Source organism: Pungitius pungitius, chromosome 15, assembly GCF_949316345.1.
Source record: "Pungitius pungitius chromosome 15, fPunPun2.1, whole genome shotgun sequence".
Classification (NCBI taxonomy): domain Eukaryota; kingdom Metazoa; phylum Chordata; class Actinopteri; order Perciformes; family Gasterosteidae; genus Pungitius; species Pungitius pungitius.
The window spans coordinates 5,289,191-5,309,509 of NC_084914.1; the positions used below are offsets into that span (position 1 = coordinate 5,289,191).

The 20,319-nt window shown below is 39.7% G+C and overlaps 3 protein-coding genes across 3 annotated transcripts; 2 read left to right on the forward strand and 1 right to left on the reverse strand.

Annotated features, from left to right (window-relative positions):
• The first annotated feature begins 1,524 nt into the window (after nt 1–1,524).
• Nucleotides 1,525–6,019, forward strand: LOC119209539 (retinal homeobox protein Rx2-like). Its single transcript, XM_037458949.2, has 4 exons — nt 1,525–1,595; nt 2,084–2,550; nt 4,623–4,879; nt 5,099–6,019. Exons 2-4 carry the CDS (start codon nt 2,268–2,270, stop codon nt 5,534–5,536), a joined length of 978 nt encoding a protein of 325 aa, XP_037314846.1. The 5' UTR covers nt 1,525–1,595; nt 2,084–2,267; the 3' UTR covers nt 5,537–6,019.
• Nucleotides 6,020–9,100: 3,081 nt separating this feature from the next.
• On the reverse strand, nt 9,101–13,750 carry LOC119209546 (dynein axonemal heavy chain 8-like; the record flags this gene model as incomplete). The annotated part of the gene is given in 16 exon segments (XM_062557850.1): nt 9,101–9,426; nt 9,594–9,734; nt 9,919–10,108; nt 10,247–10,374; nt 10,655–10,658; nt 11,176–11,240; nt 11,243–11,339; nt 11,492–11,644; nt 11,751–11,824; nt 11,944–12,146; nt 12,222–12,306; nt 12,359–12,523; nt 12,617–12,807; nt 13,094–13,346; nt 13,449–13,554; nt 13,670–13,750. Coding segments are annotated over 15 exon segments (1,920 nt in total), but the record flags the coding sequence as incomplete, so codon positions are not given.
• A 2,424-nt stretch (nt 13,751–16,174) lies between these two features.
• On the forward strand, nt 16,175–19,881 carry LOC119209572 (calreticulin-like). The gene is made up of 9 exons (XM_037458983.2): nt 16,175–16,341; nt 16,809–16,910; nt 17,278–17,481; nt 17,582–17,676; nt 17,815–18,024; nt 18,224–18,337; nt 18,455–18,598; nt 18,690–18,782; nt 18,893–19,881. The coding sequence occupies exons 1-9, from the start codon at nt 16,245–16,247 to the stop codon at nt 19,112–19,114; spliced, it is 1,281 nt and encodes a 426-aa protein (XP_037314880.1). The 5' UTR covers nt 16,175–16,244; the 3' UTR covers nt 19,115–19,881.
• Nucleotides 19,882–20,319: the final 438 nt, after the last annotated feature.

The following is a 20,319-nucleotide window of genomic DNA, read 5'->3' on the forward strand; positions in this document are numbered from 1 at the left end:
TAAAAATCAACGGACACAATTTTTGAATAATAACCTTTGTTTTCACACATGCACTTAAAGTTAGAGAACAGTGGATCCCCAAAACATTACAAACATACACTGGGCTGTCTTTAGTCATCATATGACAACATCTTTAGATGTGTTATTATATTGTATGTATTATACTTATAAAGTGGAAATATTGCTCATAGAAAGCATTGGCAATGCAGCCCTGTTAATAAAATCCAAGTACAAAATGTGTTTTATGTATGTCTTTATGAAATAACTGTAAGTGCCTGTCATGTGATGTATGTACATCTGCATATGTATATAATACATCCTTGACTCTTCTTGAAACTATTATAAAGAATAGCCTTAATTCAGGGTAGATGTAGAAATACAAGTATTCTGACTACAGACAAACCCACACCAAAAGACTGGGTGTTAACGGAAGATAATAAATAATAAAGTAAACCACTATGCTTTACTTGTGGCTTGCTTAATGCTTGAAAATACCTTCGGCAGAAGTTTTCCATGTTGGATTTCTTTCGTCTGGCGTGCGAAGAACTCCTAAATATATCATCAGATAGGAAGAGTGAGGTCAGAGAAAATCTCTAGAGAAGTCTTTAGACCGATTAAGGATGGGGTTGATCTCTGCAACACCTACTGTAGCTGCCCAGCTTTGGTTGGGCCAGCTGGCGGAGGAGAAACTTGCATGCTTGCATTCACAAAGTCTTGTCTGCTATTTCTGCTTGTGTTTTAGTAAATTAGGTCAAATTGAGTATCCCTTCTTTTTTATTTCATAAACTGTTTTTTGCTTTTAGTAGTAAATAAAGCATCAGAAGTCAGATAGTTATTTTGAATTTACTATTGTCAGTAATTATTTTATCTTAGACTATTCCAACAATGTTTTTAATTGTCTCCCACAAATAATGTAATGCAATGAAACATGCAATCAATAGAGAATTTGTATAGTTTATTAGTTATTGCATTCACACAATAAATTGAGCTAATTCAAAAGCAATACTGCTTATAAAGAGTTAAGTGCCTACTTGAAGAAAACCTTTTTTTGAATACAAGTCTTTACAGTGTGTACCCATTCAAGTTAAAAGTCCATCTCTGTGTCTTTTCTCCCTTATATTGTCTATAATGAAGGGATTAGCGAAAACTCTGAGTACGAGCCATTATCTTTCAGACAATAGATTTTTTGAAAGAAAGTCTTGTTGAGGCTTCATTAGCAATGGCCTCCCTCTGTGGTCTGAATGCAGGACACATTTGGAGCAATTACTTGACCAGAAAACAACTGTCAGTCATTCTTAAAGGGGCAGGATTCCAATTAATAAACCTCTTAAAACCTTTGGTTTTACTACCATTCCCCCGCAGGCTTTAGTGTCCTGTGTGGTTAAGGAGAGTTTTGTCAGGAGAGAAAGACGCTACATGTGCTTGTTGCACAGGAATCCAAAGGTAGGTGCTTTGCTCACTTGTGTGCAGGGGATTTCAAGGATTAAACTTCGGGGTAACAAGTGCCTCCTGCAGATAGTGTGTCATTGCTCAACATATGGACTACAGAGACACCATGTAAAGTAGCGTAGCCCGTGGCAGAAATCTGAAAGAAGGTGAGATTACTTTATGGACTTATGCACTGTACATCCTGTAAAACATTTCCTGATGCAATATTGTTCAAATACAGCCTTTATTTGGTGCCTCTCAAGATGTTCCCGAATGTAGCTTGGTGGATTCCAGACCAAAATAGCTGCATGATGATGAAAAAACTTTTTAGATATTTATAGTGACACTTTTCCTATTCTAGACATTATAAGCTTGACGTATTGTTAATTTTCTCACTTTTGAATTCTTTCTACATCTTAGTTTTTGTATGTGTGTAGTGAAAACCACATGTAATTATTCATCATAAATGAGTCATTACTATTAACATACAGCGATGAGATGTTTATTCTGGAGGGAAAAGCAAGAGTCACGCTTAATGCATAAAGTGATCAAGCTTGATAATCGAAACCAGGGAACCTGCTCACTATTGCAGATATCACATGCTGTCTGATGTCTAACACTTTGCCTTGTTTGGTTTTCTCTCATTCTCTGGCAGACATAGATGTGAATTGGTAGGTCTTTTGTGTAAACAATATATTCCATCTCCTTGAAGGATACGGCCCTAACGCGATCTGCTCCATTTCACGTAAAGCCGAACAATAGCCTTGTACAGCAACCGCCCTGCTTTGACACAATTGGTAGCGTTTAGAAGGGAAAAAAAGGTGTCTCAAAAGGCTCGAATGCATTTATCAATGGACACCCTGGGAATAGTGGACGATAGCTGCCTGGACAATTATGACATTGCAAAAGGTGCTGGGTCAAGCATTGGAGGCCGGGTCCACAGCATCGATGTTATACTGGGATTCACTAAAGACCAGGACCCTTTACTCCATTCTGAAGGGGAGGATGACAGCCTAAAAGCCAACGGAGAGAACGCACAGCACCCTGAGAAGCAGGTCCCGTCTGCTGCTTACGGGCACCTTTCAGAATTGGCTGAGAGCTCCCAACATTCTTCCTACCATGGTGAGTCTTTTCAGAAAAGAAAACTATTAGGCACCAAAACGCTCTAATACAGAGATAACTGAGATTTTTAGGAACTTCTGCAAGTAGAGCTCTGAGTTTGTCATAGCGGAATATTTTAACAACTTTATTGATTGTCTGAAATGACAATGCAACGTATCTTAATATAACTAAACAAAGGTTTGATGAGCGGAAACCAGGAAGAATTGTACAACACTTCTGTGAACACATCCTTTTTCAGGAATGTAGTTTTAATCAAATCAGACTACTTAGCAGTACGACAACAACAACAGAAGCAGCCAAAGAAAGACAAAATAATAATAAAACTTCTCCTATTGCCCTAAGAATGTCTCCCAGAGTCCCAGAGTGTTGCAGCCACTATGCTGCAAACCTCATTTTTGCTGTACCCGTATGTTGCTTTTTCAGTAAGAACAACCTTTTAATCTACATGACGCTTGATCTTAGGTAAATTATTAGGAACAAGTTGGGATTTTTCTGTACATGTAGGTAGTGAAAAAGAATGGCTGAATTAAAATGGCCTGGTTCATGGTATATGAACAGAATACACAACAATATACAGAAACCCTTCTAAAAGTGCTTCATACACTGAATAAAGGCTTTGCAAGACGTTTAAACTGGTCAAAATGATATATTAATATATATTTTTTAGACTCCATCAATCTGTAAGAGTTTGATTTTGGTCAATTCAGATATTAAGCGTATTTTTTGACTGGTGTCATAAACTACACACATTTATTAGGTTCCTTTATACATGTAACTTCATTACAGAAATAATGGCATAATATACCAAACGATAAAGCCAAAGAGCAACTCCTTTGCCTTAAGATACTTAATCCAGAATTCATTATATATATAGATTATGGGGAGCATTAAGTATTAATTGGTATTGATAGGCATCTTACTGCTCTGTCTCTATTCATGGTGTACCCTTTAAAACAACCATGCTCTAAATATTTCACAAACAAGCTGGAAAGTAAAGATTTATCTGCCTGCCATTATTATTTCAGTAGTAACATATTGCCTTAAACTTTTTAGTATGGTTAATTAGCCTTTAGTGCATCTTACTATTGGCTGGCTTGCTCTACATTCATGTTTTGGATGACACAATCTGGACTAAGACAGTTTACTTAAGTTGTGTGGAGGCTAACTTAAGTCCCTTGTTAGATTAGAGGAGGAAGGGAATCATAGGTTTAAGTGGTAGCATCTGTTAGTAGGGGAGGGAAGAATCCAGTGAAAGACGGGATGTCAAATGGACTCGGTAAACCCCTGGTGTTTGCAAGTCCTCAACCGTATGAAAAGGGCATCGTCATTAAGCTGTTTTGTCATGAGGAGAAACCTTAAGATTTCCCTTTTTGATCAGGCTGCAGAGTAAAACGTTACATCCATTTGGAAATGATCATCACACATATGTAAAGGTGTTTCCTCCTGGTGAAGTATCTACTACCTAAATCTAGACAAAAGAGAACCTGAGGTAGATCAAGTATAATGCATTCACTGATAAATGAAATAATACACAAATCTTTCGGAAAAGCTGTGGAATGTGATCCAAGGTCATCAGACATTTCTAATGCTGGTAAATAAATCATGGCTGACACAAGTTGAGGATTTGAGGTGTCACAGATTTTAGGTATCCAACTAAAATACTCAACTCAACTCAACTCAACTTTATTTATAAAGCACTTTCAAAACCACAAGTGGAACCAAAGTGCTGTACAGAAGGTAAAATAAACAGTAAAAGAAAAAACACACAAAATAAAAACAAAGAATTAATACAAAACATACGATGTACAAACCTTACAAGGCATTATCAAATAATGGTGATTGCTAGAAAACAAAGAGATCGGATGGAGCGAACCCCCCTCTGCGGAAACAATGGTTAGAGACAGAAGAGAAAGAATAGAAAAAACTGAGACTTTGTTTGAGATTGGAAAAGCACAGATGAAGAAAAGTGGGTAACATGGAACTTATCCAACACACAGTTTCTAAATGTATTTGTTTTATGATTTGTTCCTTTATCTCATACACCTTACTAAATCCTTCCACGTTTACTTTAGAATCTGACCTATTCTCCGGAGACAAGTGTGATGAAGGAATGAGTGACCTGCAGAAGGAAGTGGACGCTGCCGAGGAGTCTCCAGAGGCCGTCACAGAGGAAGAGCACACCAAAAAAAAACACAGGCGAAACCGTACCACCTTCACCACCTATCAACTCCACGAGCTGGAGCGAGCATTCGAGAAGTCCCACTACCCGGACGTCTACAGCCGCGAGGAGCTGGCAATGAAAGTTAACCTGCCAGAGGTTCGTGTCCAGGTAAGAACTGCAGGATGTACACCGATGTGTATGGAGATTTATTTCAAATGTTTTATATTGTATAGATTTAAATACTTCCTTGATTTGTTTATCAAGTTTCACCCGGAAATCAACGTATATATATATATACGTATATATTTTTTTAAGATGAATGATTATTGCTTTTGTGTTCCCATCTCTCACTGCACCAATCCTTAATTAGCTGCTGAATTTCTCCAGGTGTGGTTCCAGAACCGGAGAGCCAAGTGGAGACGTCAGGAGAAGATGGACACCAGCACCATGAAGCTCCACGACTCCCCCATGCTGTCCTTCAATCGTCCTCCGATGCCTCCCAACATGGGGCCGGTCGCCACCACTATGCCCCTGGACCCCTGGATGACCTCGCCCATCTCTGGTGCAACACCCATGCACTCCATCCCAGGGTTCATGGGCTCACCGCAGGGCATGCAGCCCGGCTATCCGAGCCACGGCTATCTCAACACCCCACCCGGCATGGTGCAGGGCATGCAGTCGATGGGCCCCCCTCCATACCAGTGCCCACCGGGCTTCAGCGATAAATACCCGATGGAGGACGAGAGGAGCTCGAGCATCGCGGCCCTCAGGATGAAGGCCAAAGAGCACATTCAGTCGATGGATAAAACCTGGCAGCACATGTGACCTGATGCGTGGAGGGATCGTTGAGCCGCTGAATGTTTACAAAATGTTTTTTCCACTGTTTGTTTTTTTTGTGAACCCATGGCACGTGACACAAAAGAAGTCCGTGTTTTTGCGCTTGAAAATAAACTCCTTGTGTTTCTGAAAAGAATTACTTTAATTATTTTAACCCCCGATGAAAAATGAAGAAATCCTTTTTTTTTTAACACGCTTGTCTCTACATTCATTTAGTACATTTTGGATACATTTGAGATTCTGGCAAACAGAAATATAAAAGGCTACGAAGAGCCATGTGGTCAGACGTTGCAACGTTTTTCAGTCTTAAATCATTTTAATTGAAAAGTGTAACACAGTCTACAGTGCAGAACTCCCCTGAGGTGACGATATCTTTCTGGGGTTTAATATACTGTTGTACATATTGTCAGAACTAGACAATACTAGTATAAGTTTGTTTCATACCTTTGTCTGTTTTGTTGTTGATTTTGTTTTTGTAATTGCAATGTATTATTTTTTTCCTGGACAGTGTAATTATTGCCCAGAGTTTTCTAGTGTATAAGTTTAGGTTCTTTGTAAAATAGCACAAATGTTTATTTAAAAAAAAAAAACACTTCTCCGGACTAAATGAGTTTAATTTGGTTCAAAAGTGATATGTGTCTTATTTAAATCATAAACTGGCCTTTTGGGGAGCATTGAGCCCTGATGATGGAGGTTATCGGAAGTCACAGAGCGTAATCTTGCTCGGAGGCTAATTTAAACAGACAAGCATACCTCTTAACACCTAATTACTGCTTTTAAAGCGATTAACCCTGGATTCTCGGCCAGAATGGCCTCAGATGCCCCTCAAAAATCCTTTTCAAGACCTGCTTAACTTTGCCCCTCCCCTCAAGCTTGAACATTTATATTATTTCTGATTTACATACACGGGGCGCATATCAATGTTGTATTTTATGAAGTGCTGTCTTAATCTTGGTACGAGATGCTCCTCATTGCGCTGTTGACTAAATATTGATTAAAGCCAGGTGGATTAGGAGTAAGGAAGTTAATGGGTGCTGGCAGCCTCTCTAACCCTGGGAAGTAGCACAGTTTGACATTTTTCAAAGATATTGCTTGTGTGTTTATGCTGTATGTGTTTATGTGTGTGTGTGTGTGTGTGTGTGTGTGTATGTGTGGATTCAAATGATACAGAAGGGTCCTTGCCCGGGAAAGTTTTCCTATTAACATTTTCTCTCTGGCTCCTGAAAGACAAACATCATTTAATGGAATCGAGGGACGAGTATCTTGAATTGTGTTATCATTCTTTAGATAAAAATTATACTTAGTGCTGTGGCAATGCCTTGAGGGGAATGTGTCCCCTGTGGCATAATAAAGTGTAAGGAATATATACATCAGAAGATTATCTGTATATCATGGCCTTTAGAAATGACAGCATCCACACTGTCACTTTGATAGTTTCTTTTGTTTATACTGCTATAATCCCTGTAAACAACAGTGGACTAAAAAGCCAAAGACATCTAACAGAACTAGAAAATGTACAAATATGTGGGCATGTTTATTATTTTAACATTTGTTTTTTTGTTTTTTAAAGTTTTTCGCATGAGATTTCTTTTGTCCAATTGCAAAACAGAATAAAGTTACAGCAGCACCACTGTAGAAGCACCTTGATTGTGGATCTTGTTTTCTTTCATTTTTAAAACATGCATTTGCGATCCACCGACATGACTTTGTGTCCTTAATGAGCGCTTATGTACAATGGGCCACGTAAGCTGTGACAGAGAGCGCTGGCCTGATGGAGGCCTGTTGTGTCCGTCCAGGCCTGTGGAGCTTTGCCAAGCCGTTAGGCAGATGAAGCTCCACTCCATCAGGCCCATCCAGGGGTGTCAGGAGGCCCGCCTGTTGGGCTGTAGAGCCACAAGGGCTCGACTTCTAATTGCCCTCCAGTAGCTTGCACGGTTTAAAGGCTCCAGTTTATTTCTGGATGCAGGTTTGTATAGAGGTCTGTTTGGCATTTGAGTACTTTTTCAACAATGGATTAGTGGGCAGACGACCAAAACTCAAGAGCGTCTACATCACGGAAATTGTTAGATACTGAAATAGGTGGCTTCATAGGAGGTGTTTAAGTTCAGTATATTACAAAAGAAAAAGTGTGTGCAAATATTCTTTATGGGGCAAGAGCTGAAAGTCTCTGTGTGCGATGAACTTTCGCCGCTCAGTTTACCAAATTAATATTTATGGCCTCTGCAAAACAAAAATAATTGCTCAGGATAGGATTTTATTTGCACTTTTAAGGTATTTCTCGCCATGACCAGCTTTGCTACTCTTTATTTTTGCGGCTAGAGCATTGCGTAATATTAACATAAAAAAGGATGTTGATTAAAAGTTTCGGAATAGGCTATATTTAGAGATAAGCCTTTCTCACCACACCTTTGTCAAAAAGACTTAGTGTAAAAACACCCAAAATTTGCTTGAGAGGCCTTCAGAACTAGTGATTCATTGCACACATTGTCATGTTATTTTGCTCTGCCATGCGTGACCTTCGCTGGGGCCCGGGCTCTAGTTAACAGGCTGAGTAGCGGGACGTGGTCTACGGTGGAAATAATGAGGGAAAGGAGCGGAATTAATTGGGTTTGATTAAGAACACTTTTCAAAAAGACACCCCTTCATCCGTTGACATGATTGTAGATCACTGAAAGGGTGGAGGTGATTTTGCTGGCTGGCGCCAGTTGCTCGTCTTGCCCCAGTGTTCACTTTTCCCCAAAAGTGTCACTCAAAATGATGTCCCTCATCAAAAACTCCCTCCACCTCACGCATCTTACACATGTGCATAGCATTCACCAGGAAACATGTTAATGGTTGCGCTCTGTGTTCATTGCATTGACTGTCATTTATTCCGTTACTCAATAAAACCGTAAGCAAATAATGGGTGAATTTTTAAACTAACTTTTACATTTAAAAACCACATTAGTGAGAGAAAAATGTGCCTGAGGGAAACACAATGGTTTAGTTTAGTTTGGAGCCACTCGGATGCATCCGGTCCTGTGCACACAGAACAGGGATGGACATCAATCAGTGCTATTTGATCATGTATGCAAAGATCATTTTCCTGGTTACTAGTATCTTAACTTGTAGTGTGTCAGTATACCTGCCAACACTTGGGTCTTTTGAGTTTTTGTTTGAGACTGGTAAAGAATTTTACAATCAATTTTTTTTCTTCTTAAATGTGCTTTTTGTGACCATTTTTCTTCCACCTCCTTCCTGCAGACTAAAAAGAACTGGGAAGAGAATGTATTAATGTGATCGTTTTGGCAGAGTGATTGTGCATCAACAATACAATAAACATAAGTTATTGATAACGTAATTTGAGGGATCACTCATCCTATCCGGTCAATTCACTGCTGGTACGTGGAATTAAATGCATTAACAAAGAGAACCTCATAACCTTATACCCCGGGATGATTTGTCATATACCAGAACATAAATTCTTTAGCTTGTGTAAAAATACTCATATTTATATACAGTTATGCACAGGCATTTCAGATTAAAAATATTTTTATTTTTCATTTAAGCAACATTTCAGATTAATAAAGACGGGCAGCTGTATTTTATTTGATGTCACAGAGCAGGGCAACCCCACGCATGATTCAATGATCTGGGGTCTGGGACTTCATGGTCGGCAACGCCACTGCTGTGATGTAATTCAGGTCTGTTCGCCTCGGTTTCTTGTAGACGGGGCAGACATACAGCTTCGGATCCACGGGGGCAGTGGAGTTGATGGCAAACATGTGGATGACAGGCAAGGCTGTGAATAGCACTTTGGCTGAGGACTCAATGAGATGGGTGTTCTTCTTGTCCCAGCCAGCGCCCTCCAGGTACAGACCATGAACATAAACTCCCTCCTGTTGAATAATGCACATTTCCTTGAAGCATGAATATCAGTTGTTCACTCTTTTCAAAATCAAAAAGAGCAGATACAATTTTTACCATATAACAAAATAATATAAAAATGACCACACTTATTGCAATATCCCTCTAAGTACATTATAGATGTAGATGCAAGTCATACTTTATATCTGCTAGAATTATTGCGGTGATGCTGTGATCTCTTCCTGTGAATGCTTTAGCACTTTGTTGGTCAGCGTGACTCTGTCCAGAGCCCATCCTTTGTTAGCCCTTGTTACTTCTTGCCTCATAGCCGTCAAGAACCCTAAAAACATCCCCATTGAAGACATTAGCACAAAATTCTACCTGACGGCTGGAGGTCTTCATTGGATAACACTGTAACTGTATTGATACAACTAATGTTGATTCTTTGAATTTGAGTGTTAATATAATTTACTGGTGTGACACAAACATAATAATGTCTTTCTGTTAAAAACCCAGTTTCTCACCTTGCGGGTTGAAGAAGCCTGTCATCCAAAATGTTTTAGGTCTGCCAATAAACACCCAGCTATTGAACTGTTTGTTTCTCTCCTGAAGCTCTGTGAACCAAAAGCCCAGTGTGGACGACTCCCAGGAGATTTTCCTCCACAGGTTTGGCACACGGGCATCAAAAATATTGTCCAGGGCATCACGGAGGTTCTAAGAGCCAAACATCAGCAGATTCACAGCACAATTAATAATAATTTTAGAATTAGGAATAAAAATGACTTTTGCACTTTACTTCAAATTAACATGTTCAGAAAATATTTTCTGGTGCGACCAAATGATTGACCTGACCTCGCTCATTATGATAGTGCCATCAATGGCTAGTTTCAGCTCAGTCAGACTAATGCGAACCACATTGATGATTCTTTGCATTCGATCGACCTCCTGACGTGGGAAGATGTTCATTGGGTTCATAGCTCCTGCAATGAAAAACACCCATTGTCATGTATTCTAATAAATCAATAATAAATAAACGGGTTGATCAAGGAGAATGAACAAAAAAATGGTGATTATTACACGGGCAAAACATTTGAGTAGGCGTTTGTCATAGTCATCGGTCACCCTTCCTCCATATTGCACTTCGGCTAGCATGTATCGCACAGTGACCCAAGAGACATCCTGTGGGAAAGCACAAAATGACAAGTGAAGGAAGATGATAAAGACATCTTTAGAGTCAGACTGCCGTCACCTCATTCTCACCTTCCTGGGTCCGCAATCATCCAAGTGTCTCTCAACAAATTCGACACTTGCAGTGAAATCAGCGGAGTTAAATTCATATGGTATGTTCCAACCCAATGGTCCAAATTTACGTCGTTCTTCAAAAAAGTAATAAAACACATGTTTAAGCATAACACTTAAACAGCTAACACTTCTATGTTGTTTCATGCATTATAAACATGTGTTGCAGTCTGCTTGTAGCATTTTATAGTCATGTTTAAAGGATTCTTGCATTCATTTTACTTCAATACTTCAAAAACAAAAAACATAAGTAAAAAATATTTAATGAAAAGGTACGGCAACTTGTTGCCCATTCAATTCATTCAGTATAGATTATCTTCAATCACAATATACATTACATACAATATAAAACCATGAGTTACAATGTAATTGAATTAACCTCTATGAAAATAAAAATGATCATATGATGTAAAACTATGTCAGGATTCCCTTTAGATTTGACTTCACTCTGAGTCTTAACTGTCTCAATAGGTACACGTGACTTCATACCTGTACAGCGGTGTGGAGAAGGAGGCCACACTGTATACGATAGGCTCCCACACCGCAGGTTACTGACTTCCAACTGGTTCTGGGAAATTCCGGCAAATGTTCGTTTCAAGCCAGCACGCACTCCTTGGGGTGGATCGTTGGTAAACTTTATGGAGGACTAGAGGTAAAGAGGTAAGAAGAACGTGCTGAGAATGTACATGTAATGTATTGTGCACACTCTATTTCAAAAGGTTATCTCAGGGAACTAGTCAAGTAATACATGAGGTAAGAATGTCTTCATTCAAAATACATAGCTTTGTAAAGTGTCACCTGTAGGAGTGTGATGGAGAAATGATCGTGTGGTTCTGTGGTGATCCAAACCCTGACGGTATCATGCATGGTCTCTGCTGTTGAGATAGTTTCCAGCAACTCATTCATAAATTCCAGGCCCAGGTGGCAATTTTGCAGAAGGACCCAGCCGCCCTTTACATATGCAGATCAGATCAGGTGAAACAGTCATCACTTGTATTCTACACAAGTATTCATTCATACAGTGTAATGGTTCATTCACGTATACATATATACATACCTGCATCATTGATGTCTTAAGAAGCTTCCTTGCATGCACCTCCTGCCCTTGGCCCATGGAGACAGCTCTGCATTCTATAAGACAAGCCAATGTAGTGAGATGACAGCACAATTCATCACATGCAGCACAATTGTGAAGAGGCAAGATGAGAAGCTTGTAAAAGTTCTACGCTTTATAGGGCAGTAAAGCTCACCAAGGTTCAGTTTCTTAGCCAGTGCTTCAATTTGGTCTGTGGGATCTGAACCCATAGAAAGGAAGCAAATTAAAGGCGTGCAAGGATCACTCTCCTCCCATGTGCCGTGAAGGCTCAAGATGACCGGCTCGGCAAACTTCTCGCCCAGGGATTCTCCTACATACTTTTTGGCCTGAGACAAGGTACGGTCAGGACACCAAGACCTGGGAAATATTATTGTGTTAAACATCATATTGTCTATTTGTCCATAAGCAACATAATTAGCAGCAGGATCCAACCTTATCAACAAAAGTTTAAGGAAGACATCGAGGGAGTTGTATCCATCTGGGATCACACCGTCCTCTGGGGCATCAAGATTGAGCCCTTTTGCGATACCTACAAATAATTAATTCAGTCATTGGTAGCTTGTAATGACACTTTTCAAATGGCAATTCAGATTGTAGGGACCTCAAACTCACCTGGGCTGTGATATTAGTGAACTGTGGCAATTTGCTGAGTTCCACTAAATTTAGCCATACCATATCAAGGATCCAACTGAATGGTTTAGTGGGGCAGGTCTTGAGGTCAAGAGCAGCGCCACCTATTTGAATGTTCAAAGGAGTCATCATATTATAAGATGCCATAACAAAAAGAAAGATGCATTCATTTTTCCCAGCAGTGATAATCGTCTCACCTTTAATTAGTATTTGAAAATGCTCATGCTCTATTTTTTTATTTTGCAAGTCAATCTTGAGAGCCAGCAAGAGTGTGAAGATGAACTTGTGGTTTTCATATAGACCTCTCACTGTGTATCTGAACACCTCATAGGTCAGACATTCAATAATGTTTGAAATCCGCTTTTGGGTTTTTGACGACTTCTCCGACCTGCAAAATAATTATTGTGAGAGTAACAATGGCAAATAGGAGTGTGACACAAGCTGTCTCTCGAAGACACGGTGACAACGGTGCAAGGGGCAGTTATTTACTACAGCAGCACCCTTGAGTGTGCATTACAGCACCTATAGCCTGGTCGCTTTCTACCCTTTTTACCAACTGAGACATAGTGGGGTTTAGCGCGGAGTTAATTTGCCACATAGTGAAATAAAAGATCCATTAACTCCGAGATGGTTTAGACATATTTCTTTAAAAAACTGTTTTGGTGAAACCATACCTTGCCAGTGACAGGTCAAAGATTTTGAGGAACTGACCGAGGGACGTTTGGTACATGACATTGACCATGCTCATCTCTGTGATGAGGAAGTAAAGGATGCTGCCTCGGGAGGCAACAGGACGATATTCTTCTTGAGCTATGTTGATCTCGACCTCTGCTTTTGCTGCCACACTGAGCTTAACACCAACTTCTACTGCAGTGTGCTTAGTTGTACTCAGGATGCCGATCATTGAGTCATCATCGACCAAGGAACCTTTATTCACACATACAAAAATCATTTTATTTGTAGAAATACATAAATACATTACCATCAACTAGCTCTGACCATCAACCAGTTACTGTTGTGTCACTGTACCTTTTGTGCTGCTGAGTTTGTACAGCAAGTTGTCTTCCAACTCCTTCATTTTTATCTTATTGGCAGTTACATCCTCAATTAGTTTTAATCTTTCTGCCTCCAGTTCCTGTCAAAATGTGTAATCATATTTGTATCAATATCTTACAACTGTTTTCACCATTTGCTGTTATATTATTATATATATTATTAACCGCTAAATGAAGTACAACATGGATACTGACATATTTCTCTCTGAGGATGACGCGTCCAAGTAGTTGGTTCTCGAGGCCCTTCATGTTGACAGTGACTGCACTACCACCAGATCAGGCCTTGTAGTGAAGCCTAGAGACATATTGAACTTGTAATACCCAGCAGAAAAGAACTGAAGGATATGATTATGAGGAATAAAAATGTTTACGTTTGATATACTTGAAATGCTGTTTAGCATCAAACTGTTAATACATGTTAACTGGTAATTGTCCTTATATTTCCTTCAGTCATGCAATGTTCATGTGGATTTGGCATGTGTAGAAGCCTATATGTATTTCTTCAGAAATGTTTAAATGGACAATGTTTATTATCCCGTTTGGCAACTATAGCCACGTTTTGTTTCAAAAGAAGGGGGATGTAGTATCTTGGATTGGCCGTCGCGAGTTGATGACGTCACGGACGTGCGCGGTGTGTGAGAATAATACAAATGTATACAACGTTATACAACGGTAACGTTAACGGTTTCTAAGAAACGTTAACTGTCAGTTACTGTTAACGTTTCTTAGAAACCGTTAACGTTACCGTTAGCCAAGGTGCTAGCCGTTAGCGCCAAAGTCGTGGCGGTTAAATAAAAAGTTAGGTTAGCAGTGGGTTAACTCATGAAAACATTGCCTGGTCTATGTTAAATAACATCGAAACTAAGATTTCGTTAGTTACTTTGGTTTTTGTGGTTTGTACGTTAACTTTTAACGTTTAATGTTAACCGTTAACCTTTACGTTAGACGAGCGACGATTCAGTTGATTTTAGTGTTGACGTTGACATATGTAAACACTAGCATCAACTAGCCTTAATGCAATTCAACTAACGTTAATAATATTACTAATTTCATTAAGGCTAGAGGTAATGTTAATTCAACGTTACAGAAATAACTTAATAACTTAACCGTACCGAAAAGGGCGTCAGTGTAACAAATGCGGGGTGAGAGTAACGTTAACGTTAATTCAACTTTTAAGTTACGGTTAATTTTACCTTTTGTATAACTTGTCTAAAATTATTTCAACTCATATTCTGCTTACCTAACTCAGTAGACCACATGCTCTCGAAGTGCTGTTCCTTTTCCCCCAAAGGCTCGCTGTTTTGTGTTTGTTGGTTGACCGCTGACAAATGAGATTCTTATTCAGCCCGTATCAGGTGAACTTCACTTACGTTAACGGTTGAGTCATAACCGTTATCGTTTACCGTTGAGGCGCCGCGCGCTCCAGCCGTTAGCGCCAGAGACGACGCGGTCATAGTGATGTTAGTGCACCTATGTGCTAACAGTTACGGAATTAAACGTTAAACAGGTGTTACACCGAAAGCTGTGACCCATCAGGAACTGTGACCGCAGAGGGCGCTGTTTCACATCGTCTGCTCGTGCGTGCTAGACAATGGAGGGCGAAGAAGAGCGCCTAAGCAAACGGCGTAAAAGAAAAAACTACATATTTAGGGGAGGTAACCTTGCTCGCAATTAGCCTCGTGGTCACACATTCTGACGGCTGCTACTTGTCAGATATGGTAACCTCTGAGGTACTGGCTCTGTGAAGAGTATGTGTCCAGAGTAATGTGACGAGATGAAATAACAACCCCAAACAATATTTTGAAGTTTAACTCCTTTATTAAGTAGTTACAGTGGGGTCACACATTCTGACAACTTAGCCAATGTGCTGGTCCATATGATGTTTTCATCCGTGGACGTAATGTATTAACGTTTACGTTTGCGTAGGCGCTCTTCTTCGCCCTCCATTGTCTAGCACGCACGAGCAGACGATGTGAAACAGCGCCCTCTGCGGTCACAGTTTCTGATGGGTCACAGATTTCGGTGTAACACCGTGATAACATCTATTGAATCAATAATTCCAGACAATGACTGAAATATGTGTGTGTTCAGGACATCTAACTACTCTTACAGAAAATCGGTTTCCTGTGTATGTCATTGCAGGTTCAAAAAGATAATATTTCAATATTTGAGCTGCAATAAAAACATTTTTTTTTACAAACAATGACTAACAAGGTAAAGACCTCTCTGGCTACTATGATACATAAAATTAAATTTTATGTATGTACTATATGTAAGTTTTTGTAATGTGATTTCTCCAAAACAATTAGGACCAAAAGCGCATAGGTGCACTAAAATTCAAATGTGTGCTGAGTTGACCGCAGTCTACACAGGAGTGATAGGGGAGAGCATATTGTCCACTTTGATCTAAAGTGGGCCAGTCAGTTGAATACTGATGCTTCAATAGAAGATATAGAAGTAGATCTGACCGGAGTAAAGATAGGTTATTTCTATGGTTTTATTTACTTCCCGTCATTGCCCTCAGTCTATGCCAGGAAGGTTTTTATGATGACACAGTCGAGCAACGGTTGAAATAATCACTGATCCTGGATCGGGTTTCCGTGAGGCCAGAAGTTTCGTGGTCTATTCCTATTGGTCCAGACACACCACTCTGTCGTCCAATGGCAAGCATACATCTGTTCGCTGGAGCGAAATATCCTCTCCTCTTCCTTCTTCGCGAGGAATTCAGTATTTAGCAAGGACGTTGTCAGCAGTGGAAAGTTGAGCCGAGATGGGGAAAATGCAAGTGTTGGGTGTAGTTGCTCTATTGTTAGCAGTGTACTGCGTCCATGCAAACATTTACTTTCGGGAGGAGTTTCAAGACGGCGGTAAGTTTAGAATATTAATGTCACGTTATAACACTAGCATGAGGTCAACGTCGATTCATTGCATGCTAGCTTGACTGTTAGCCGTCATTTTGTCACACGGATCATTTAGACTTTCCGTTGAAGGAAATAATTTTTCAATATGTTCTTGTTAAGTTGTCACATTTCAGTCTCCTAACTTGTAATGGGTTGGCAGCTGGTCGATAGCGTTAACATTAACTACCACGGCCCTGAAGCCAGCCCCATTCCCATGCTACTGGCATCTCAATGCTAAGCTTGGCCTAACGTTTAGTCGCCGTAAAAATGAAGTACGGTAGCTATTCAAAACAATTTAGCCGGTTTAACAATTCCAACCAGCATTTGGCTGACCCCAGTTGGGTAACATGATCTTAGGAATGTACCTTGATGTTTGCAAAAAAAATGGCCCCAAATGTTTAAACTTCTGCGAACTCTGCTGGTCTCCTGTGCAGATGAGTGGAGAAGTCGTTGGTTGAATTCCAAACACAAATCTGACTATGGAGAGTGGAAACTGACGGCGGGCCACTTCTATGGAGATGCTGAGAAAGACAAAGGTAAACGTTGTGTGTTCTAACCCACATAATCCTTAAAATGAACAGTGGCCTTTCTGATTGACCTAACGTTACACTATTGAGCAGCATTGATCATGCTCTGTTAATTCTGAAGTTATATCAAGGCGTTTGTGATGTTAAAACAGTTTCATTTTGATGGTCAAAATAGGTTAGTAAAACTTGTTCCACAGCTTGCATATTTTCAGAGGTAAATAACCCATTGTCAAACACTGCCACCGTATCGCTCTACCTGGTATTGTCCTCAACACCTGACTAGAGTCTAATTCATTTCCTTGACAACATATTTCGCACTATTAGCCAAACCCTATTTGTCTTGTTTGCTAATATGCACTTTTGCACTTCTCTTCAGGTCTGCAAACAAGCCAGGATGCTCGTTTTTATGCTACGTCTGCCCGTTTTGAGCCATTTAGCAACGAGGGCAAGCCTTTGGTCATTCAGTTTACAGTAAAGCATGAGCAAAAGATTGACTGTGGTGGCGGCTATGTCAAGGTCTTCCCTGCTGACTTGGATCAGACTGACTTGAATGGAGAATCTTCATACTACATCATGTTTGGTAAGCAATACTGTTTGTGGGAATAAACAATTATAAAAAAGATATGGTTACAAGGATTTTGAGCATGTATTTAATTACTATTGTGATTTTTTTCACCCAGGCCCTGATATCTGTGGCTACAGTACAAAAAAAGTCCACGTCATCTTCAATTACAAGGGCAAGAATCACCTCATCAAGAAAGAGATCAAGTGCAAGGTAATTCCGGCATTTTATAATTAGAACTCATATATAGTGTGTGTGTGAGTTCTAATTATAAAATGTGTTTTACTTCTAATATATAAAAAAAAATGCACTGTGGCTTGATTCAAACCATTCTGTTTTTCTTTCTTCTAGGATGATGAGCTGACCCACATGTACACGCTCATCCTGAATCCAGATCAGACCTATGAGGTGAAGATTGATAACGAGAAGGTTGAATCTGGCAGTCTGGAGGATGACTGGGATTTCCTTCCCCCCAAGACCATTAAAGACCCCAAGGCCAGTAAGCCAGAGGACTGGGACGATCGTGCCAAGATTGACGACGCTGATGACACTAAGCCAGAGGTGAATTAGCATACTAATATAATAACTTTATCAAGATAAGTATTGTTCTCCTTTGCAATGGAAGTGGTTGCTGGTATGGAGGTTACGGTTTGTCCATAGGAAATTTCAACGTGAGGAGGGTTTTCCCTTTTAGTTCTAAGATTTTCACAGCAGTCTTATTTTGTGAGTCTAATAGAGGGATTTTTTTGTTTCTCTTTAGAACTGGGACAAACCTGAGAACTTTCCAGACCCTGATGCTAAAAAGCCAAGTGACTGGGATGAGGATATGGATGGGGAGTGGGAGCCACCAATGATCCCCAACCCAGAGTACAAGGTAAGCTAATGTGAGATGGTCATGGCTTATGCTTTGTATGATCAACTCTGCCTGAGAAATGGTTCATATTTATACAGCTTCTGCTCCCTGATGATACATACATTTTTTGTATTGCAGGGAGAATGGAAACCCAAACAGATTGATAACCCCAACTTTAAGGGAACCTGGGTGCATCCTGAGATTGACAATCCTGAATACAGTCCTGATTCAAACATCTACAAGTTTGACAAGATCGCTGTAATAGGTCTTGATCTTTGGCAGGTGAGAGCGATAAATCTGCGTTAATAGTAATGTTGTTGCCATACTAAGTAATGCCTGAACTACAGTCTAACATCTAATGTCTGATTGTCAGGTGAAATCTGGTACCATCTTTGACAACTTTCTTATCACGGATGATGTGAAGGAAGCAGAAGACATTACAATGGAGACATGGGGTGTGACAAAGGTGGGCTTGTATTCTTTTTAAGCCATATCTCGTCATTAATACGCGCAATTGTCAGTGAAATCCTAAATAGATCAGGTGGCATGCTTTGATTATCAAACCTTTTCCAACAGGAACCTGAGAGAAAGATGAAACAGGAGCAGGATGACTTGAAACGGAAGGAAGAGGAGGAGAAGAACAAAGAACAAGACAGCGAAGTTGTTGAGGAGGAGGATGATGATGACGACGACGAGGATGATGAAGACATGGATGAGGAAGACACAAAGGATGACATGGAGGAGGCCCTTTCAGAAATGGATGAAGAGGAAGCAAAGCTTAATAAAGATGAGCTTTGAGGAGGTTTGGCCAGAGATTGTGTGTGTGTCCCTCCTCTAGAAACTGTCCTGTATTTCCCAGGGGTATTGTGGCTGCTGTGCATCCTTTCCCTGAGAGATTTAAGATTTTGGACACAAACCAATTTGTGGGTGGGGACAAGGGGATTTTAATCGACATACTTTGTGACCAAAAATAATTGCCCCAAACTCCTAGATTTGTTCTAATCCCCCATCCCCATTCTGTGGTGACAAAGAATACGGATAATAAGACATCCACTGTTTTCTTGATTTTCTTGATCTACACATCAAATTTGTATGTTGACACATTTTCAGAGATTATGAATTAGCCATTATGACTACCTTGATTAATCCTATGTAAAGGTGTTGTGCAATTCGGGTAAAAAAATAAATACACATAACTGAACAAATACAATCCAATGTTGTAAGACTTGAGCAGAATATCACCAAATACAAACAGACATCAAGATTGTAGTGCAACTTATTTTGGTTGTCTGTAGCACTGACTTTTTCTTTTCTTTTCCACACTTGTTTTCATTCCACACAATGTTTAATATAAATTAGTCTTCATGTAAGTGCAGAAATGAAATTGTTTTTTCCTACATGCAAATGGCTGGGTGTGATGGATTCTGTGTTATTTCCTGAAAGTCTGGATAAACAGATGGTGAGCCCCTGGTGTGACCCCATGACATTGCTATGGGTCACACGCTTATTTTCATTGGACAGAATGTTATTGATACCAAAGTTTTTATTAAAAGATTATAACCATATGGCCTGGCCTCTTTTTGTATGACACACATTTTGTGACTTGATCTACATTCTCTTAACAATAAACAAGTTAGAAGATCCATTTCTAACTTTAAAGTTAATTGCATTCTCACTAAAGTGAAAAGCTCTCAATGCTAAACTAATTTAAAAAATGCTTTTTGTTGTCAGCTGTTGATCTAAACAATGTTAATTTGCAACCAATCTGAAATAGTAGAGGCTGGTAACATGGTATTATTATACTTGCGGACAAAATACAGAAACCTGTGCTAAAAGTGCTGTTTCTGTGGGAAAGCATATGGTCCATGTCTGTAGCATCCATACAGACATGGACCATATCATCAAAAATATCAAATAAATCATGCATTAGAAATTCACAATTTGATCTTGACATATGGACATGCAGGGCCTCACGTTTGGGTGAATGCTGTTTATACAATGAT